Source organism: Hypomesus nipponensis, chromosome 13 (genome assembly GCF_054491055.1).
Source record: "Hypomesus nipponensis isolate SF chromosome 13, ASM5449105v1, whole genome shotgun sequence".
Classification (NCBI taxonomy): domain Eukaryota; kingdom Metazoa; phylum Chordata; class Actinopteri; order Osmeriformes; family Osmeridae; genus Hypomesus; species Hypomesus nipponensis.
Window position 1 is genome coordinate 3,848,322 of NC_140373.1, and position 23,458 is coordinate 3,871,779.

Consider the following 23,458-nt stretch of genomic DNA (forward strand, 5'->3'; position numbering starts at 1 on the left):
GAAGAAGATGATAGATGGTGATTGGATGGGAGAGGTCACCTGATCTGCAGGAGGATAAAGTGGATGTCAGTGCGGTCCAGTTGCAATTTGTCTCCATTTCCTTAATTAAGTCTTGGGTGTGTGTCTCTGGCCCCAGCAGAAATCCTGTGAGATGGCAGGGTGATGGGGGGGGGGGGGGGGGGGGGGGGTATGCGACCAGGGTGGAGGTGGGGTGGGGTGGGGTGGGGTGGGTGATTAATAATGGACAGTTACCTTGGAGCATGACTAATCCCAGCATATGACATGGCCTCTTGACACGAGAGGCTGAGGGCTAGGCCGAACATCAGCCCTCCTGCTGCTGCCAACTTAACCTCCTCCGCTCCACTCAGGGTATGTGTGCGCAAGAAAAGGTGTGCGGGAGAGAGAGGGTGTGTGAGAGAGAGAGGGTGTGTGAGAGAGAGGGGGTGTGTGAGAGAGAGGGTGTGTGTGAAGGTGTACAGTTGGCTGTGGGGGGATGAGGTGTGTGTATATGTGTGTGTGTGTGTGTGTGTGTGTGTGTCACCTTGGGTGCAGCACACAGTGTGTACAGTATGTGATATGAGGTTCGTTTTCTCCGTCTTCAGTAATGAGCTGGCACAGGAACACAGGGGTTGGCATTCGACAAATAGAAATACCATGAGAATACAATGATCTAAATGCAGAGTTCAGACAGGGTGATGTCCTTGGCACATTGTATCAAAGTATTCCAATTATGACCTCAGTGACACAATGTTCCCTGCTGTTGGCAAGCGTGGCAAGTTGGACGCCTCACTGTTCAGCAAAGGTAACAACATGGTGCCCCACCCTAAACCACAAAACAACCTTCAAACGTTTGATGAAGCGTTAACTATATTTGTCTTAGCACACTGTAACCTGGCTTAATTAAGGTCTGGTTTTAGCGGAACGTTGTGTCTGTCTGGGATAAAGCAGTCTGACCTGTTTAGACATACTGCGACAAGTGTATTAAGCTCAACATGTTTTTGATTGTTTAAACTAATAGGTCGGAAATGACATACTGTATACATTAAATGTCATAACATTCAACACATTAGCTTTCACTTGACTGCAGGCTGGTGGAATGCAGGTTTCCCTTGATAATTAAGGCAATTAGAGATTCCCCTGCTATCTGTGTTCCAGAAGGAACCATCTATTACTGTCATTACACAACAATACCCATGCTAGAAAGAGCCACCTCAGAGTCCGTGCCAGCAGATGAACGGAATCAGATCAGATCAACACTCGACCATCAGGCTTTTGTCTGGGATGTGAACTCCACACCCAATCTGAGCACAGGGACCAGTCCATGTCAACTATTGACAAGTGTTACGAGTAATTAGGATGTAATGACTGTTATTGTGAGGAGGGATGAATATGCAGGTAACCTCATGCTTATTGGCCCACGCTCCGCAGACACACGGACGCACAAGCCACCGAAACACACACGCTTTCGTTCTCTTTGAGTCTCTCGATGTGAAAAACACACTTGGTCTGTCTTCTAGACACACTTCTAGTCAAGAGGAAGTCAGTGTACTGTAAAAGTGACCAATGCCAGGAATGTTTGATGATAAATGAACTCTCCGCTCACTGTCGGGCTCAGATCACTGCGCAGACATTCGGTGTGTTGCCAAGGCTACGATCACAAACAGCTACGCTAACGTCACTACGTCACGCACAGCTTCTATCTCATTGGTTGCGCCTTGAACGGACGGCGGCGCCCGAGGTCAAAGTTGAAATGAAAGCGAAGAGCTCACTCCTCAGTGGCACTTTCGAGCTGTTCGCCTCGCCGAGGGCGGCGGTTCCCCGCGGAACACGACAGCACAGCCAAAGCGCAGGGTGTTTTTAGCGTCGATGATGTGCGAGCACCTTCAAACTCCACCTGTCAGTCGGCTTGCATCCACAACACGCTTTGTTCCCTGACAGATGACCGTAATCTACGACTGTTTGTCACGCAGTGTCAAACTGTGTCCCCCCTCCCCACCCTCCCCACCCTCCCCACCCTCCCCACCCTCCCCACCCTCCCCACCCTCCCCACCCTCCCCACCCCATTCCCCACCCTCCCCACCCTCCCCACCCTCCCCACCCTCCCCACCCCATTCCCCACCCTCCCCACCCTCCCCACCCTCCCCACCCCCCTCCCCACCCTCCCCACCCCCCTCCCCACCCTCCCCACCCCCCTCCCCACTCTCCCCCACCCCCCTCTCCACACTTTGACACGCACGTTTTTCTTCTTTTGTCAGGGGACGGACAGGGAGGCCTGTGATCCACACCTGCCAGCCTCCGAGCGCGGGCCTGGACCGAAGGAGCCGCGCCGGCAGCCCGCGGGGAGGGAGAGCTTTCCCCCCGTCCCCATCCCCGCGCTCGAGGAACCACGGAGTGGGGAGTTCTGGATGGATCTGGGCTGACATCAACACGGCGCCAAGCCTAAAACAAACAGGAGGTCGACAGCTCCATGGGAGTCGTGGGACGCAGATGTCCCGTGTCTGCAGGCAAAGCTGTTGTTTTTTAGTACACAGCGCTGGAGACCACAGAGCCGCTTGGTGTGTGTGTGGCGGGACAGACCTAAGCCCCGGTGTGTCTGGGCGAGACTCTGAAGGGCGCTGTTCACGTTCCCATGGCTAAGTGTCTGCGTGGGAGCTCTGCACACAGCCATGGAGCGCTCCCACACGCTGGCCTCGACGCAAACAGTCATTCTGACTTCTGACACACACAGAGATGCATAGGCACACATTTGCACGTACAAACACGGAGGCAGAACTGCACAGGCACACACACATCAACACACACACACACAGAGAGAGAGAGGCAGAGACGCTCGCACACACACACACAGAGGCAGAGATGCTTACGCACACACACACTCACACAGAAACACTAACCACCAACGCACATACACACTTAAACACACCTACACACTCAAACACACACAGGTCAACAGAACAAACGGAGCTGCCAGTGGAATGAGGTGGTGTTGGTGTCTGACGCCAGACTAAGCCACCTTAGCCCCGCTGAGGAGACGACTTTTCCAAGGCTTGTTGTCTGCGTTTGGCCGTGACAATCATGAGAAAATCACCAGGTGCCTCAGGGCTGGATCTCCCAGGTTACAGGTATGCCTGTTGACACATGCCAAATCCCTCTCTTTCTCCGCTACAGACCAGGTTCTCGCAAGCGCTGAGCAACGCCCAGTCGCAACCGCAGACTTGAGACGCACCGACACCGGCTGCTGAGCAGAGTGAGACTTGTTTAGGTCACGCGGTACCACCGCTGGCTCCCGGCCACACAAACATGCGTGTTTGTGTGTGTTTGAGTGTGTGTGTGTGTATGTGTGTGTGTTAGTGGGGCGCCGAGGGGGGGCGGGGAGGGGGGGTTTATTTGCGCTTAGAACACTGCATATGTACTGACGCACACACACTGACGCACATAATTCCATCTTTCCCTTCCTCTCACACACACTAGCCAACTCCCCCACCACCCCACCACCCCCACCCAAAAAAAAAACGAAAAAACAAAAAACACCTTGAGCAGCAGGAGAAGTGGCTCAGTGGAGGCCCGGCCGTGGGGGTGGCCGGGCGGAGGGGGGGCCTGGCAGGCCGCTGCAGAGCCCTGCTCTGGGGCATCTGCTGACGGACGCTGCTGATGGAGCATTCCTCCGGCAGCTGGCTGGAGCAGCTCCCATCTGATGTGCTGCAGGGTGCCGAGAGAAGAGGAAGAGCCCCAGAGAGCGGGGTGTCCGTGGGGCTGTCGGAGGTGAAGACCCCCCCCTCCTTCAGAACACCAGCCGTCACTAACTCCACGGTAGCTGCCTAGACTGTGTTGGTTAAGGTACTGGGGGCTGGGATAATATTGATCCCATAAACCACTCGTGAAGGCCTCACCGGCACTTCATAAATGTGTTGCCGTGATGGAGGCAGTTGGCAGTGCTCATGTTTGAAGGATGTGTGTTCCTAGTTGTGTTTAAAGAAAGACATATTGGATTATTTTTGTAGGCCTGTATAATCATTTTTCAACCAGCCTACTGAAAAATGTTTCGGTGTCTATGGAGACACACCGATCGTGTTACTGTCACATATTCTGTTGCTAAGCTAAAAGCTACTTGTGGTTTAGCTGTGAGTCATTTATTTCAGCCATTTTTTGTGTTTCAAAACCACAACGTGTACATTACAATTCAGCTCGCTCTGCTTGCCGCGTCCCATGCCTGGAGAACATTCATTGGGCCTTCATCCACCATTGTCTCCTTGTGAAATCTAGATACCTTTACTGTGGGCGATGAAAAATACAGGTTCTTCCATCAAACAGTAGGTTCTGGTGTTTGTTATGTGGCTATGGTGACAGAGTGAGCGCAAGAGGAACCCTGGCCTAACCCAGTACAGGGAGTACTGCTGTCGCTCTGTCAGACCAAACAAACGGACAGGTTTTTTTCTTTTTTTTTATGTCATGAAAAAATATTTGACTAGACTTTCCGCCAGTCATTTGAGGAAGTACGCAGAGATTTCTGTCAGCGTGAGCTCTAGGTGTTTGCTTTGCATTCGCAGGTAGCTGTCAGTCAGCACAGGAGTCACAACAAGCCACGTCTAGCTTGCTCACAGTCCAACAGACATATTGCATTTCAAAGTCAGCCTTGACATAAAGGAAGAGATGTGTGCACTACAAAGCGACCTATCAGCATTGATCTTACAGTTAAGGTCAACGCAACCATGAACACAGCAGAGCGACAGTTGAGTGATACAACTTAGCTGATTGGCTCAGGGTATTTAGGGATATTGTTAGTGAGGTGTTTTGTAACTACCCTCCAGTTTTTTACGAACACAAGGCGTTCTTTGATTACAGGCATTTATTTTGCACATCCATGCCGTCAAATTTGCCGTCAAAAATGCAGTGAGAACTACATAAAAATACACAAAAACATACAATGAGTACAGTACAATACAGAGCATTACAATAAACAGATTGCACAAACATAAAATATATCTTACATTAACTTTGTAGGCTACAAGCTGTTACGTAAAACATAAAGATAACATTGCATACCTCATTGGCCGCGTTAACTCAATGGGTAGAAAGGAAACTTCACAATTTACAAGTCTTCTTAAATCTTCATTAACTCAAACATGAAGTTTGACTCAAACTTAAACAAGCTCAACCTTCTCCCTTTGCAGGACACATCCTTTTCTCTCCAGTTACACATAGCATGAAACAACAATAACCACTGCAGCACAAGAACATTGGCTCCGCCACGTAAATATTAGACAGGTCTTTAAAATATATGTTCATCTTATTATTATTATTTATGTGAATTAACAACAAAAATATTTCATTACAAAATCATAATTTCTTATATTTAAATATGAAATGAAGTAATGAAATGAACTTAAATGGTACACCTGACACTGTTGGCAGCTGTATGTTTAATGTGTTCTGGTCTTGTGGCACCAGTGTTTCAGAGCAGCGCAGGGACACATCATCCTCATAAACAAGGCCAGCTAGTATTTCCTGTTACCTGCCTAGCACGCAACCCCCCTGGAGTCTGAGTTACACTACCACTCTGACTGAAGGTGTGTGTGTTTGGGTGTGTGTGGGGGAAGGGGGGTGGGGGGGGGTGGAATGTGTGCATGCATGTGTGCTTGTGTGTGTAGGAGAGTAATGTAAGGTCGGTGTCCTTGTGTGTATGTGTGTGCATCTGTGAATGTTGATGTGTGTGTCTGTGTATGCATGCATCTGTGGCTGTGTGTGTGTGTGAGTGTGTGTGTGTGTGTGTGCGTGTGCATCTGTGAGCGTGTCTACGTGTTTCAATGTGTGTGCGTCTATGAACGTGACTTTGTCTGTCTCTGTCCTTTATGCGGATGTCTGTGTGTGTCTGACTGTGTGTGCATGTTTGGGGGGTAGGGTGGATGTTGGCTTGTGGAGCCTCCGCCCTGACTGACATCCAGGCACCCCCACATAACCACAACTCCCCCCCCCCCCCTCCCCACTCCCCTCTGTGACCAGCGCCAGATTCAACAGAGCATCCCAGAAACAAACACAAACTCCCACTGCTCCCTTCTACGTGGCTCACAGGCGTTGTGAAAGACCTCAGCTAGAGAATCCTTGTTTACATCAGGAGGAGAGCACCATCTAGCTACAAAGCAAACCCGTCAAAGAGAATGAGAGAGCCGCAAGATACACACAGCACCTGCCAAATAACACAAGATCAGATGTGTTCCATTATGGAATTCTACCGTTGTGACTGCTGCATGGATACCGTTGTATGGTACTCTGAAGCTGCTGAGACACAACTGTCCCTATGAGGGCCTGAATGTTCTCCTTCATTTCCTTGAGGGTTAGTTTGTTGGTTTATGCTGGAAGTGGTATAACAGTGTTTGTGTGGTACCATGTTTGTGTTGCCTAAGTGTCTGGCTCACTGTGAATGTTCTTTGTGTGGCCCTGAATTATTAAGGTGCATGTTTTAGATTGTATGTTTGAGTGTGTGTGTGTGTGTGTGTGTGTGTATGTTCAGAAGGAGTCCTGTGCTATATGTCAAACTGTTACTAGAGGGCTGGTCCCCTCATGTCCTAGATCAGTCCCCTCTATAAAGCCCCAGCACGCCTCCTAGTCTGAGCAGCTCCACTCTGTAATTGTGGAGAAACCACAGCACACAGCCCCATATATAAATACCCACTTCTCCCTGCCTTGTCAAAATAAAGGTTGTGTGGGGAAAAGAAATAAGTCTTTACGGTGGCCCTTGCCCCTTGCTTTGGTCTCCGGGGCGGGGGTGTATTTTGAGCTTGGTGGTACCTGGGTCGAATCTGTGGAGCCCAAAAACGTGATTCATGGAGACGTGTGCTTGGAGTGGGTGACTCTCCCTAAGGAGCATTAGCATGTCAGCGTCAACACCGCCATGGGCTCATTTTGAACTTGCACACACAACAGGCCAACCCAAACGACTAAACATTTACATTTATATTTAGTCATTTAGCAGACGCTCTTATCCAGAGCGACTTACAGTAAGTACAGGGACATTCCCCCCAAGGCAAGTAGGGTGAAGTGCCTTGCCCAAGGACACAACGTCATTTGGCACGGCGGGGAATCGATCCGGTAACCTTTTGATACAATAACAGCACAACTCTTTTATGGTTACACGTTAACAAATTAATGTGATGTGTGTGTCCATGGTGACGTGAACACGGGGTTGAAAGGTCAGAGGTGATCTTGGGAAGCTGTTCTCTCGGCCACAAGAACACGGAGACATTCCCGGCTTTGATCTATGTTTTTAGCGTGTCAAAAGTCGCCACGCCTCGTGTTCCTCTCGCGTTCCTCTCGGCCCCCACGCCTGTCTGTGTCAGCGTGTCAGAGTGTGTCGTGTTTTGAAACACGCGAGTTACACCCTGGAGTGCTGCCTTTCTCACCCGTGCCAAGGGCAAACACAGACAGACTTCCCTCACTCAACACAGACAGCAGGGGAACAGAAGATGTTTGACATATCCGAGCACGACCCGTGGATTGGAAAGAACGTAGCCGGTCAGATATTAAACCTGGTGATGGTATCCACGCAGTATCAAAATCTTGCACAATCATTGTCTAAACATCAATGTATTTGCATGATGAGTCAAAACCAGGGAGTTCAGATGTGATTTAGGTCACTGTCTTCCTGTTACACAGGACTGCATGGCCTGCACACTGTACACACCCACACACCCAAACCTCGGGACTGATAGTGTTGGACTGGGCTGGATTCATGCCCTCCTTCATTTTAGCCTTGAATATGAATTATGCAGAGATCAGAGCACCGACACACACACACATACACACTCCCCCAAACACACACACTCCCCCAAACACACACACTCCCCCAAACACACACACATACACACAAGCCCCGGCTCTTCCTGAGAAGCAGAGGCAGCGCAAAACGAGAAGGAAAAGAGAGAGAGACAGAGAGAGAGAGAGAGAAAGAGAGAGAGAGAGAGAAAGAGGGAGGGAGGGAGGGAGGGAGGGAGGGAGGGAGGGAGGGAGGGAGGGAGGGAGGGAGGGAGGGAGGGAGGGAGGGAGGGAGGGAGGGAGGGAGGGAGGGAGGGAGGGAGGGAGGGAGGGAGGGAGGGAGGGAGGGAGGGAGGGAGGGAGGGAGGATGAATGAGGAGAGGAGAGGCAGAGCGAGAAAGGGAGGGGAGGAGGCGGGCAGCCAGGAGAGGAGGAGGGGAATGTGAGGAATTCTCCAAACCCCGGGCTGCTGTTCTGACTCGTCCCAGACTTCATGCCGTCACCGCCGGTCTCTGTGGCCAGACCTCCCTGTGCCAGACCCACTGACTCCTCCACCCGCCCAGGCCAGCCCAGCTGCAGCCCGCCACCCATAATTAACCAGCAGGCCGCACAGCAGCAAGCCCTGCTCCATCCCCTCACCACTGATGGGGCCCCTGCAAGCCTGGATACTGCCTGTACCGCACAGCACCCGGACCACCATCCACTACAGTTACTACCGAGACATGCTGACTTCCATATGCAAGGGCCTTGACTTGAAAAGGATGTGATCGGATGTGGACAGTTTGTTACTGAGTAATGTATTGGTGATTTGTTGGACGTTGATGAATGTGTGTTTAACTGGTATCACATGTCAACACAACACATCTACTTTCAAGTGTAATGAATTGCCCGGTCGTATTTTAGCATGTGACTTTTAGCACGTAATTATAGCGGGCAGGGCTTTTTAGCAGACATCAAAGCGCCAGTATAAAACCGAATGGTTTCAAGAGGAGTTTATGAACTCTGAACATGAGAGAGAAGGACGGTGTCTGTTTAGAGGTAGGGGTGTGTGTGTGTGCTTGTGGGTGTGTATGGGTGTGTATGGGTGTGTATCGACACAAGTAATGCCAGGATACCTGGAAGTCTTCCAGACTGACATGATTATGTGACAGCAGGTATCTCCTGAAGAACAAGCAGGGATCATCTCTGTTCTCCTCTGGTATTTATCTTCTCACACCTAACTGGTGAGACTGTTATTGAACCAGGTAGAGGCCTTTTTCAAAAATCGATCAAAACCGTTGTCGGGGAGTTTTCAAATATATTTTGTGAGGTAGCAAAACACATGAAAAGTTGTATTCATTGCAAACCAATTACTGAATGAAAAAAAGGTACCTAAAATCACACACGAAAACAGGAAATAATATTTTTTTCTGTCCACTGAGACCAATACCTGTCTTGTCTTCCAGCTGGCCCGCGCTGTCTGATTGGACATGATGATGAATGCTGTGCTAACCCTGAAGGGTTATGACTAGCACACATCTGCATCAGGCGCTAGACAGAGAGCTCAGACCCCTCTCATCTCCCTTCCCCTCCCTCTCCCCTCCCCTCCCCTCCCCTCCCCTCCCCTCCTCTCCTCTCCTCTCCTCTCCCCTCCCCTCCTCTCCTCTCCTCTCCTCTCCCCTCCCCTCCCCTCCCCTCCCCTCCCCTCCCCTCCCCTCCCCTCCCCTCCCCTCCTCTCCTCTCCCCTCCCCTCCTCTCCTCTCCTCTCCTCTCCTCTCCTCTCCTCTCCTCTCCTCTCCCCTCCCCTCCTCTCCTCTCCTCCCCTCCCCTCCCCTCCCCTCCCCTCCCCTCCCCTCCCCTCCCCTCCTCTCCTCTCCTCTCCCCTCCCCTCCTCTCCTCTCCTCTCCTCTCCCCTCCCCTCCCCTCCCCTCCCCTCCCCTCCCCTCCCCTCCCCTCCCCTCCCCTCCCCTCCCCTCCCCTCCCCTCCCCTCCCCTCCTCTCCCCTCCTCTCCTCTCCTCTCCTCTCCCCTCCCCTCCCCTCCTCTCCTCTCCTCTCTTCTCCTCTCCTCTCCTTTCCTCTCCTCTCCTCTCCCCTCCTCTCCTTTCCTCTCCTCTCCTCTCCTCTCCCCTCCTCTCCTCTCCTCTCCTCTCCTTTCCTCTCCTCTCCTTTCCTCTCCTCTCCTCTCCCCTCCCCTCCTTTCCTCTCCTCTCCTCTCCTTTCCTTTCCTTTCCTCTCCTCTCCTCTCCTCTCCTTTCCTCTCCTCTCCCCTCCTCTCCTCTCCTCTCCTTTCCTCTCCTCTCCTCTCCTCTCCTTTCCTCTCCTCTCCCCTCCTCTCCTCTCCTCTCCTCTCCTCTCCTTTCCTCTCCTCTCCTCTCCTCTCCTCTCCTCTCCTTTCCTTTCCTCTCCTCTCCTTTCCTTTCCTTTCCTCTCCTCTCCCCTCCTATCCTCTCCTCTCCTTTCCTCTCCTCTCCTCTCCTCTCCCCTCCTCTCCTCTCCTCTCCTCTCCTCTCCTCTCCTCTCCTCTCCTCTCCTCTCCTTGGCGCTTAAAAGACCAGCCTCCGGCCCGTTGATGTGGGGTCATTGGTCTGACCAGGGGACTCGTAAATGTGACAGGGCTTCCTCGAGGAATACCTCATCCTTTGAAAGAGAAACTGGAAAATTACACACCGGACAGCCCACTCGGCTTTCTCTCTCTCTCTCTCTCTCTCTCTCTCTCTCTCTCTCTCTCTCTCTCTCTCTCGCTCTCTCTTTCTCTCTCTCTCTCTCTCTCTCACTCTCTCTCTCTACCCCCCCCCCTCTCTCTCTCTCTCTCTCTCTCTCCCACTATCCCCCCTTCCTCCCCTGAACTGTAATTTCCTCTTTGAGTAGGGCAGCCTAAAATAACCTGAACGTAATATTCACGACCTCCAGAGAGACGCCGGAGGTCCCCCCTTGGGTGGCGGCTCCAGTTGGTTTCAGCCTCGTGGGCGTTTACAAGCGTCTTTTTACCTGCTTTATCTCTGGACAACACGTCCAAAACACGCGACAGGGCCCTGCGTGTCGAGGGAGAGCTGACTGTGTGTGCAAACTGGTTTGAGCCTGTACGATTGAATGTTATTTCCTTAATTGTTTTATGTGCGATGTTAACATTTATGACTGTGTATTTGCGGTAGTCACCCGGGGCAGAGGGAAGACGCAGCACTTGAAAGCGAGTGAATCCACAAGGCCGCGTTTCAGCTATATTACTTATGAAAAGCTGTGGCAGCAGTTGACCACTAAATCCGATTGATGGGCATTGAAGGAGAAATGATCTCACTTGAACCAAAGTTTCCTACAGGCAGCGCTCTCATTCATCTAGGATTCTGCTTCTGCTGCCTCCTCATCAGGTTCCTTTCCATGAACCACAGTCTGGTTCTAACACACACACACCACACACAGTACAAACACACACACAGCCTTCCATAGCACCATAGTTTACCCAGACAAGGTGAGAGGAGACTAACAAAATCTTTGCAGAGGTATTCACTCTTTAAATGTTGCAGTGAAAGGTTTGACAGTGACTTGTGCCTTTCTGTTGTATAATTAAGACAATCAGAGTTGGTGGTTTGGTCATTGTAACGGTTCATGTTGTCTTTGACAGTCTATAAATCAGACTTTACCCCTTTAACTATTATTATTATTCAGAATGGAATTAGTGTTTGAGTAACTGATCTCTTTGTGAAGCTAATTATTCTAAAGCCACATTTCAGTAATGTGAAAATGATGCAATTTCTTAGAACACGATGGCATGCACATACACAAATTCACACACACACACACACGCACACACAGCCTCACCGTTATGCATTATTTCTCATTCTTTCACATAAAGAATTGGCGCTCCCTTCCCCTCCTCCCCACCAACACACACACACCACACACACCACACACACACACTGGTTCTCATATGGATTATCGTGGGTGGCGCTGGACCGGTAGAGGGCTCTGTAAATAGCTCAGGAGCAAGCCCTCCATTTCGGCGACCCAAATTTCCTTTTCTGAGGTTGCAGTCCGGGCTGGAAGTGCTGTGCAGCAAGCCTTCCGTCGCCATGAGAGACCACAGCGGCCACGCCGACGGTACTTCACAGGGACCACGGCATGGTGGGCTGACCAGCTGGCCCTGTACGCCAGGGAGAGAGCACTCACAGACACACGTGCGCACACGCACACGCACGGCCACACAAACAAACACGAGCTTCTGGCACCCACCCACACACACACACACACACACACACACATGCATTATAGATCGCACGCCTGTAGACACACATACACATGCGCCCACGCTCTATCAACATATCCGTCCACAAAGGTGTGGGTGTTATAGGGGGATGTTATTATTGTGGCTGTTTATGTTTGTGTGTTTGAGTGTGGGTGTCTGTGACGTGGGTGTGCACGCTTGTGTGTTTGCTGGAGTCGCTCTGCTCCATTAGAGAAGTTTGGAAAAAGACAGTTATGGAAAGAGGTGAGTGTTTCCCCCCACATTTCGAGTCCATTTCACGGACAGCATTCTTTTGGCAGGTACAGCAGGATTCCTCTGACCCTATTCCATGTGCATTAGCCTGTGTTTCCATGCGGTTCTGCGGTTCTGCGACGTCCAGTCCATTCAAGACAATCTGCATCCAAACGGGAAAATCAATCACACAGTAACTCGGAGCCCAGCCAGAAACTTACTGGAACTGTAAAGTGCCAGAAAAGAGACACGGGCTCAAGAAAGCAAAAACAAACAGTGACTAGACCACTTCTCTCTCTCTCAAAGACCCTTTTGTTTGTAGTGGAGGGGATAACTGTTGCCGTTGAGAGCGGCCATTTTCACCCAGGACAATATTTTTTCGAACCTTCAGAGGGCCTTTGCTTCCTTTTCCTGTGGTTTGGAAGACCCAGGCAGTCGGGAGTAGGGAACAGCCAAACCCAAATGTAGATGCTCAACTTGGCATGTTCTCAGCGGAGTATCCTGACCAGACAAAAGACCAAGATATATAGCCATTTATATTTATATTTTGTGTGGTTTTTTTGTGTTGCGTCCTAGACTTCTAGACCCCAGGAGGATATTCCAACTAAGACCGAAGAAGGATGAATAGGCTTCCGCTGAAGACCGAATGACATACTTAGCGCAACTTTCCGGATTAATGTCATATCCATCTGTGTTAATAATCCGACTCAGGGATTTTATGTGTGGTCCCCTTCTTTGCTGACGCGTTGAAGGTCTACATCTTTTATAGTTCATTTATAAAGTTTAAGACCAGCTACTGTATAGCCCGATGTAGCGAATGGTTTCTATGAGGTCCCAATGACAGCTGTAGACCAGCAATGAAACCTGAGAGCCGTCAGCATCACTAGCACACTATCATGAGTTCACCACTGTCAGACAAGGTATGGAACTCATTAACCAAGCTTTCACCCCCCCCCCCCCTGTTCTTTCAGTTTGGTTCAGTCCACCTCCAGCACATCTGGGCCTGCCTCCAGTTCAGTCACTAGTAGACTCCACCACGGAGGATGAAGGAGGGGTGGGAGGGGGGGGGGGTAGGCTTTATAACAAAAACTGAGAACCCTCAAACCACCAAACAGAAACCAACCCCGAGACTGACTCACACCTAGGCGTTTTATGCAGTACTGTTTACTCCCAGTGAGTCAACCAACGGTATCTTTAAACTTAAACAAGCAAGCAGACACTAGTGTTTGCACGCACACACACACACACACACACGCACACACACACACACACACACGCACTGACACACATACACCACTGACTGCCGGGGCTCTCTGGTCAGGGCCGGTGCCAAGCCCCAGCCAAACACTGGAACACTGGGAGGCTTGTGCCTGCATTTGGAGCCCTTGGCTTACTGTCGACCTTGCTTCAAAATACACTGTGGCTTCAAGGAACAGCACTCTCAGCAACGGGGAGGCCAGCCATGGAAAATGTAGAGCCAACTAGAAAGATGAGGAAAAAACGCAGGGGGTGTCATTGATGTGCTCGTTCACATTGATGACGCTGACGTGTATTTTTCTTGATGGCTGAAATACAGTTGCTGCGAGAGATGAATTGTCAAATGTGAAAGTGAAAGCATAGCTTAGATGAAGAAATGTCAACAGTGCTGTGCATTGGAAAGACGTTTCATTTTCGGTCATTCACAGTGTTAAAATATTGTTGAGGCTCTTTTTTTCACCTCTCTGCCTCGCTGAGGGAGTCAAACATGATGCTAGAAGCACTAATCCAGTGCAGCACTGTCACCTGTGTGGCCCCACAGGAAAGTTACATCTTTTTCTTACATCTACATATAATATCTCACCCAGGTAAGTATGGGGAAGAAGCAGTCCAGTAAATGACACAGGGAATGGCACAGTGAATGACACAGTGAATGACACAGTGAATGGCACAGTGAATGTGACAGTGAATGACACAGTGAATGGCACAGTGAATGACACAGTGAATGGCACAGTGAATGGCACAGTGAATGACACAGTGAATGGCACAGTGAATGGCACAGTGAATGACACAGTGAATGGCACAGTGAATGGCACAGTGAATGACACAGTGAATGGCACAGTGAATGGCACAGTGAATGACACAGTGAATGGCACAGTGAATGACACAGTGAATGACACAGTGAATGGCACAGTGAATGACACAGTGAATGGCACAGTGAATGGCACAGTGAATGACACAGTGAATGGCACAGTGAATGGCACAGTGAATGACACAGTGAATGGCACAGTGAATGGCACAGTGAATGACACAGTGAATGGCACAGTGAATGGCACAGTGAATGACACAGTGAATGGCACAGTGAATGACACAATGAATGACACAGTGAATGACACAGTGAATGGCACAGTGAATGGCACAGACGATAACGGCTCTGGCATCTCACCTGACTCCTCCACTATAATAACACCTTGTCTTACTAATGGTGTGTGTAATGGTTCCCTTGCCCTGTAATCTATTCTCTCTCTGCCTGTGGTAATGACTGCATTACAGAGATGGACACATCCTTCACTCAAGTAGGAGTACAGGTACTCATGTTTGAAAAGACTCTGGTAAAAGTTGAAGTACTGACTACACCTTTTCACTCAAATCAAAGTAAAGATGTATGGGCTTTCACATGTACTTAAGTAAAAAGGAGTCATTACTACCACCTGTTTTAATTATTTTAGAAAAAGGTTGTCAGAAAAATAGTGAAATACTGAGACTAAAAGAATCACACAGCAATGAAGTATCTGTACTTCATTACTTCCCATCTCTGCCACAGTGTAATAACAATGTAACAACAGTGTAACAACAGTGTAACGACAGTGTAACAACAGTATAACAACAGTGTAACAACAGTGTAACAACAGTGTAACAACAGTGTAATAACACAATAACAATGTAACAGTGTAACAAGTGTAACAACAGTGTAATAACAATGTAACAACAGGGTAATAACAGTGTAACAAAAGTGTAATTACAGTGTAACAAAAGTGTAATCACAGTGTAATAACACAATAACAGTGTAACAACAGTGTAACAAAAGTTTAACCACAGTGTTATAACACAATAACAGTGTAATGACAGTGTTATAACACAATAACAGTGTAATCACAGTGTTGTAACACAATAACAGTGTAATGACAGTGTAACAACAGTGCAGACATGGCAAAAGTACACACATCCTTCACGCAAGTAGATGTCAAATTCAACTTTCATTTTAAATAATTATTCAATCTTTCTATAAACAGAAACTTCCTTAACACGACACAAAAACGTTGACACTTTTTTTTTTTTTTTTCAAACCTTTTCGAAACTTTTTTGTTAAAATGTTTTGCCTTTTTAAGACAGTAGCCAATGAGATCGTCTAGCTTCTGTTGAATGGTTAAATCTTTTTCTGACATAAACATGGTAAAAAAAATGGATTTTTTCTTGAGGCTGTTAGAGTGAGTAGACTTTGTCTGGGAATGTTCAAATGAATGCAATGAGTTGACCTAGACACACACACACTAATTACGGTCATGGATGAAAGTCACTAGTCTCTTGGTCTTGAGAGGGGTTTTCTCATCCATTCTCTCTTTGAGGGAATATCTATCTAACTACCTGACATTGTGGGAACGAGGCTCCATGACATCATACCACTGTGGAATACAGCTCTTCAAGCGCAATCCAAAGGCACCCAGGTATGGTTGAACGACTGTAACATAAAGACCAACTGTACCATTCTTCAGAGGCCACAGGATCAAAGCAGAAAAAAAAAAGATGTTTACCACAGCGGAATCTCGTTTGCCTTTCATTATTCTATTTCCATGAGATATCAAGGTGCCTCATGGTGTGTGTACTGAACCACCCCCACCACCACTACCGCCACCTCTCCCTAAATAGACCCCTTTTACCTACGCCCAGCCGAGCATGGCAGCATGGCAGCAACTGTGTTTGATTGTCTGTGGGCCTCCATCCTGTCTGCCTCTAGTCTAATCCCCACAGCCGTGTGCAAAACACTCATAAGCGCTCTCCTCGAAAAATATATACAACAGGATCAACTTTTAAAAGGACTTGCAGTCCTGTGTCGTACAGTCGGGTGATTGATAGCGCTCTGGTGTCGTGACAAATGGGCTTCCATGGCAGCAAACTTTTGTTCAGTTACTGCTGCATTGTTTTAGGTGTGCCACGACTGAACACATGCTTGCTATACAGTTTGGAAAGGTGTTGTGGATTTCTTCACTCTGGTTCTCTCGGGTGAGTAATGCCTAAGGGTCTGCATTCTAACATGTTTGGTCTGTGCCTATCCACGGCACGCATCCACACCTTCACAGTGAGTTACAGCTGACAGACTGCCACGCCCATGTCAAACAAACATAAAAAAGGCTTTTACTATGGCTAAAATAGGAATTTGCTGTGCAAAACTTTGGCCCAGATCCGGAAGGGAGAGAGGAGAGACAGCAGGGAGGAGGGGGAGGAGGGGGAGGAGGAGAAGAAGAAAGGAGGAGGAAGAGAGGAGTGAGTGAGTGAAGGAGGAGGGGAAGGGGGGGGGTCGCTTCCTGTCGCCATTCCTTCCCTGCCCACATAGCCAGAGGAGGGAACCATGGGCGGACTGCAGGCCACATGACATTCTGGGTCCCTCTGCTCTCCTCTGCGTGGAGTGATGTGTTCCTCCCCCTCTCCCTCCCTCCTCCTGCCCTTCAAAGCTTCGACATGTCATCTCTCACCACAAAAACAGAGGTGGGAAGACTCACTGGCGCTACCGCTGCCTCAGGGTGTCTGGCACTAAAGCTGCCTGCAAATACAGCAGGGAGAGGAGGAGGTGGAGGAGGAGGGAGGAGAGAGAGAAAGAGATAGAGTGAGACAGAGAGAGAAAAGAGAAAAGCAAGAGATAGAAAGAGAGAGAGAGAGAGAGAGAGAGAGAGAGAGAGAGAGAGAGAGAGAGAGAGAGACAAGGGAGGGGGCAATGAATGTGTTACAGTGTACAAAAGTTTGTGTTTAGTGCGAGAGGCAGATATAGAATACAGGAGAAGAGAATAAGAGAGAGAGAGAGAGAGAGAGAGAGAGAGAGAGAGAGAGAGAGAGAGAGAGAGAGAGAGAGAGAGAGAGAGAGAGAGATGGAGATGGTGTGTGTATGAAACAAGGCCCCATCAAGCCGAGGGCATCAGAGTATGTGTGGAGAGAAGCTGTTATTAAGGTGGAGATACGAGAGGAGAGAGATGAGCCCGGTCTGGGTTTGTGACACCGCCTCAAACACATGCTGGCTCCAGTTTCTCTGGCTCTCTAACAGACTCCAAGCAGCTGACTGGTGTTTACAGTACGAAGGACACGGGAAGGGGAGACACAGGACTGAATGTGGGGCCCGATACCCCTTCAATATCACATCTTTCAAAGTTGAACAAATGGAATGATATAATTTGTAATGAAAATAATGCAATTGTAATGAATCTTAAAGCCTGCAATTGTTTGAGTCAGCCTTGCATCAGCCCTGCACAGACACTGTACAGTGTTTATTGTCAGTCTGTATACAGTGGATGGCTCTGCCTTATGAATAGATGACTTGAGGCAGAATGCTTGCTGCTGGGATACCACTAAATTTGTAGATTGATCTGAGGTGCAATTATGCACTTGGCTTTTGAACTCCTGAGGCTTTGGGAATGAATTGGTGATTGGCCCAGGGACAAAAAAAGCATATTTGGGACCAAACTACGTTGAGCCACGAGCCAGCAACAAGCACATCCCTAGCTGGTCCAATCACGGGCCTTCAGAGACTGAGGGAGTTTAAACCAAGGCAAAGGACCAACCAAAGCAGAGTTCTGAATATGGTTGACAGTGACACAAAAGACTGAAATCACATTACACATTAGGTTAGCTGACTGATACTACGATCCTTGTGAGTTCTTTGTGGAATCAAGTTGTCACATGTGGTGGTGCACATTTAAAAGGCATTGGAGCCAAAACAATTCAACAATTCTACTCTCAGTCTGCTGCTTCCCTGATGAGACCCTCAGTGTAGGCCCATCTGCGGCAAACACTCCTTCGTGCCACACATCATACTGTCGGCCTGGGATCAAACCATGTGATTATTACATTTTTGATGTTGGCTTTTGGACAGCAATAGACATGTGGTGTGGGGTGCCGGTTGTTGTATTGTATGTATTTATATATATATATATATATATATATATATATATTTTACATATACAGCATGTCATCTATGTAAATAATCATGGACTTCATATTTAATCCCTGTGCTGCCTTCGGGTCACATGACCAAAAGGTTCATAATGAACCATCATTGTGTTTTCCCAATTTTACCCAATACAAAAGAAAATAAAAATAATTTTCTTTTAACCTTCACAATGTGGAGGGTCTGAGACAGCCCAACGGTTAAAAGAAAATGCTTCACTTTGTTTTTTGTATACGGTAAAGTTGTTGCAAACGACGGTGGGTCACAATGACTGATGGGTCAGAATGACCCGAAAAGAACACAAGGGTTAAAACCATTCAGGACTGAAATAACAGTCACGAGGAGCATGACCAAAGAGTACCTCTATTTGCACTTCTTACAAAAAGCAAAAACTTGATATTTCTTAGTCTGTTTGATCTTATCTTACCTCAACAAGTCAAATAACAAAAGACAACAATGTTTGTGTTTGTGACGCTCCAGAGAACCTTGGCTTGATGGTGTAACTCATAGCATGGGCAGTGATAAGGCATGTACTGCTGGGTAATACCTTCACTGTCTTTTGGTGATGACAGACAGTCCTTACGGTGTGTTTGCACTTCTGCTGAGTCACACTGCTGGCTGTGTAAAGTTGTGTCATTGAGCGTAACAAAACACCACAATTTCCCTCAGAGCGACACAGCATAAAGCAGATAACATCGGTTGATGAGATAACAATATTCTTTTTGAAAGGTTACGTCTGCATGAATGTGTTTGTTTATGTTTTCAGTACAACGACATCGACTTTACAAGTGCACGGGCCAGTCTGTGAAGACACAAAAATATCTAGTACTTGTCACGCAGTAAGTCACTTCCAGAACATTCTCCCATGCAGTGCCCGCCCCGGTCTTTCCCAGGGGTGGCAAGGCCTGCGGCGGTCTACACCACGTCTGGCCAGCTCTTTCCCCCAACGAGAGCCACATGGGAGAAGCAGCACCAGGGGCATGGCACAGCCCAGGCCCAGCCAGCCTGCAGAGCCCAACAACAGGACTTCTCTCTGAATCTCGGAACCTCAAAGAGACTCATTTATGGCTCTCCAAAGGAACCACGAAGAAGTGCCGGAGGGCACCAAACGAGAAAAACAACTTGAGGAACAAGAGATCGAGGCATCGGAATCAACTCAGAGAGTGAAAACCTACTAGGATAATTTATGGCCCTGTGCAGACTGGTCGCAACGCCCACCATTGTAAAGGAGAGATACTTCTCATGCTAAATGTCTGGGTTGTATTGGACCATAAGCAAGAGGGAAATTAATGTTTGGTGATGGTTATGTAATGGATACCTGTAATCAATGAGCCACATGCATTCCGATTTGTATCAGCAATATCAGGGACAGGGTCATTGTTTCTATTGATTGTGTCCAGTAGCACACACTTACTCAACAAGTCCAGGTATAAAACTAGAAGATGTCTCTTAAATCTTTAGACAGTAGAGTCTGGAAATGATCATCTTCCAACATACTCCAGTCTTCAACCCAAATAATCAGCTGGAACAGCCACATTCAAACACAAATATGAAATACAATATATATATACTTTGTTACTGACCAAGACATCCCTTACTAAATGTTGTTACCTGAGTCCGATAAACTGCATACTTTTAGATAATAGTAACAGATAAATTGCTTAACACTACAATGGTCGTTTCAATAACAAACATGTAGAAATAACAGCTGAAAGAGATTAAAAGATGCAAGACATATTTGATCTAGAAAACTCAAATCAGAGGAAAAAACACTACTGAGCGGCTTTTCAAAGTTTTAAATGTTTGACAAGACTGCCCTCAAGTGGATAAAGGCAGAAGTTCAGCTGTGTTCATCAACAATTACTGCAACTGTTGGTAATAGAGATAATGGCTGAATAACGTAATTATCTTGCAATACGAAAAAATGTCTATAAAGAAAAAAACATGAAAGTATATTACTGCTAATGATTTTATTAAAATGTCAAATGAAGAATAAATCAAGGAGCTCAGATGTCCTTCCTGAGTGGAGATGAGATGGTGTTGACCTCCATGTCCTCATTGGACACGTTGCAGCAGCAGGCCAGCCACCTCAGTCTCCCCCAGCCTCCTCCCTCAGGCTTGGCCCCGCCCAGGGACTCGAAGGAGGAGCTCAGGTCAAACTGGGTGGCTGAGCGGGACAGCCGAGGCTGGAGGTGCCCCAGGAGGTTAGACACCATGTTGGCCACCACCAGACATCTGTCCTGATCCTGGGAGAAGGCCACAATCCCCAGGGACTGACCTGAGAACTTCTTGCAGTACTCCGCATAGATCTTCTCAGCCATGGCACTCTTGTCAGCAGAGTTCTTCTGCTTCGCCAGCTCCTGACGGAAGGTTCGGCTCTTGTGAGATCTGGCCACGATGTTCTGGACTAATGTGCAAAGCTGACCAGCCAGAGAGAGGAACCTGGTCACCAGATCTTCTCCCAGCTCCTCAGAGGCTGGGTAGAGCTTCTCCAGGAACCTGATGATGATGTGTTTGAGGACCATGTCAGGGTCTCTGCTGAACTGACACCGCTCGGGGGATTCTTCCTCCTCGTCATCCTGGTTCAGTTTGTCCTTCACCTGCAGGAGCTCCTTGACCAACTGTTGGGCGATCTGCCTGGACAGCAGGTTGGCTCTGGCAGAAAAGGCAAACTGCAGGATGGTCTTGGTTCCTGAGAACTGGTGAGCACAGTTGTGGATGTTGGTCACCATGGTGAGGATATCCTCGAGGTCCAGGTCCCAGGTGACCTCTTTCTTGTTCTTTGTGACCTTGACCCCAGACTGAGTCAGCTGGTTCACCACGTCGTCCAGCAGGGGCCAGTCATGCAGGTCTATGACCTCTTTCCCCATCTTTCCATCGTACGCCTGGATGACGGCCAGACCCAGGATATTCTTCAGGGTGTCTGAGTGCACCACCAGCACCTCAGGCTTTCTGGGAGCAGCTCTGCTCCTATTGGCTCTGGTCTCGGACAGCCAACTGTAGACAGAGCCCACTGAGATGAGGTCTGGAGGGGCTTCAAACAGCCTCTGGACCTCGACCGTCACAGCTCCAGCGATGGTGCGGATCAGTTTGGAGCATGTGGCGGACTTGGCTCTCCTCAGCTCCTTCGGGGTGCTCAGCCGTCGGAGCTTGGTGAGGAGGGAGTGAGCCAGACGGAGCCCTGTGGCCCGGGAGTAGTGAACCTGGGAGGCGGGGCTCTTCAGAGCTGCCGACAGCCTCTCTAGCACAGCCAGCACTATGCTCACGCACGTGTCACTCAGACCAATGCAGGGTCTATCACAGGGATCCTCAGCCAGCGGGGGCCACAAGGCCTGGAGCAGTCGGGGGACCAAGTCCAGCACCACCTCAGAAGTGCTGCTCAGGTTTGAGCTCGGCTGGAAGGTCAGACTACGAGAGATGTTCCTCAGAGCTCTCTGAGCCTCATCATGGATCTCCGGGTTGCTAGAGTAAGACACGAGTCATATCAGTATGCACAAACAAACAAACCATTACACGTCACACAGCTGTAAGTTAGGAACACATGCAGTCAGGCGTCACAACACCAGTGTGTGGAATGAACAGAGCAAGAGAAATCTAGAAAGACTGCTGTGTGAAATAACGTTGAATAACATACAGGACATGCGCCCAGCCCATCAAGTGAAAGAGACTCACAGGTAGGAGAGGTCAGTGGAGCCTAGTGACTCGACAGGCATGCTGAGGTCATTCATCAGCTCTCTGGCAGCCTGGAACTCAATGTCTCGCATCATGAGATTGGTATTCACCCGCCACGTCTGGAAAAAAACAGATAGGACAATGTGAGGAGCCTACAGCTGAGATGAACGATGAAAACTCAAGAGGCACAATTACACAATCTGATACATGGAGGCCATATAATCACTGTGTCTCTGTTATTCTGTCTCTGCTTTAGTCGTACCACATAAGCAAGGTTGTTCCCTTTCTTTGATGGTGCCTTTCTGAATCTTCAAGTAAAAAAAAAAAAAGAAAAGAAAAACGAAATGCCTCGACAATTTAAACTGATTTGCAGTTCAGGAAAGATAGTAGGTCTGCACGAGGCTTTGTACACTGACCTCTCGAGGTTCTTGCTTCTTTGAAGCACGAGATAGTCGCTCATGTCCTCCACGGTGATGTAGGGAGAAGCAAGCCCAGCCGCACTCTGAATCTGGAGCACCAAAAACTGCTTCACCAGCTTTTTCTGCAGGGCAAGTCAGAACCAACGAGGAATTTATCTTAACTGCATTTTGAAGATGAGACACGTGATGTGTCACACGATAATTGAAATACTTTGACACATACAATGATTTGTTAGATGTGTAAGTACATCAAGTCGTAGGCTGAGTGTTATATTAGTTTAATACCTGCTGGTTGAAGTAGATGTCATTCCAGCACAACTTTACATTGCGTTTATATTCCGCGCTCAAACTGAACATCTTGATTTTGGAGAAAAAATTGATTCGTTTTTAATTTTTTATTCTGCCTACAGATAAATACTAAAATCAATTTATCGAAAACGCTTACCTGTAAGCATGCAGGATCGATCACGGATCTTGTGTTGCCCATGGCAAATCTATATTAGTGTGTAATTAATGCTATAACTGAGTGCAAATCAAGGTAAACGTTTTGAGTTTGGCGCAAATGAATAAATTCTGCGAAACACAACATTCCATCTCAATACTTTAAAACCAATCATTCCATCTCCATGGAAATAAATGATACATTCGATTTGTGAACAATGGGGAGTTCCTTCTAAAATTTGGCCTATTGCCAGCAATAATGATTGATTGAATAATGAATGAAATTACTAGTTTGTGTTTAAAAAATAATAAATAAATATAGCCATTGTTAGTTTCACTCATAATCATAATACACAACTTAAGAAGCAGTTTCTCGAAATGCACCCCTGATGCATGTCAATTTAGCATGCACGTTGCACTAGACCCTGATCTAAAGTGATATTGGACATTTGGACCCACGCTAATCAAGTTTAGGGTTCATAAAGACATGCTGAGCTGGGTCACAAAATCACAATCCAAATATCACAGTTTAACGT

General features: G+C 48.2%; 1 protein-coding gene across 1 annotated transcript; it reads right to left on the minus strand.

Moving 5' to 3' along the window:
- Positions 1–20,375: 20,375 nt before the first annotated feature.
- On the minus strand, positions 20,376–23,065 carry LOC146259530 (uncharacterized). Its single transcript, XM_084670782.1, has 6 exons — positions 22,927–23,065; positions 22,767–22,838; positions 22,479–22,603; positions 22,325–22,370; positions 22,063–22,181; positions 20,376–21,852 (listed from the first exon to the last, which is right to left on the minus strand). Exons 1-6 carry the CDS (start codon positions 22,966–22,968, stop codon positions 20,397–20,399), a joined length of 1,860 nt encoding a protein of 619 aa, XP_084526908.1. The 5' UTR covers positions 22,969–23,065; the 3' UTR covers positions 20,376–20,396.
- Positions 23,066–23,458: the final 393 nt, after the last annotated feature.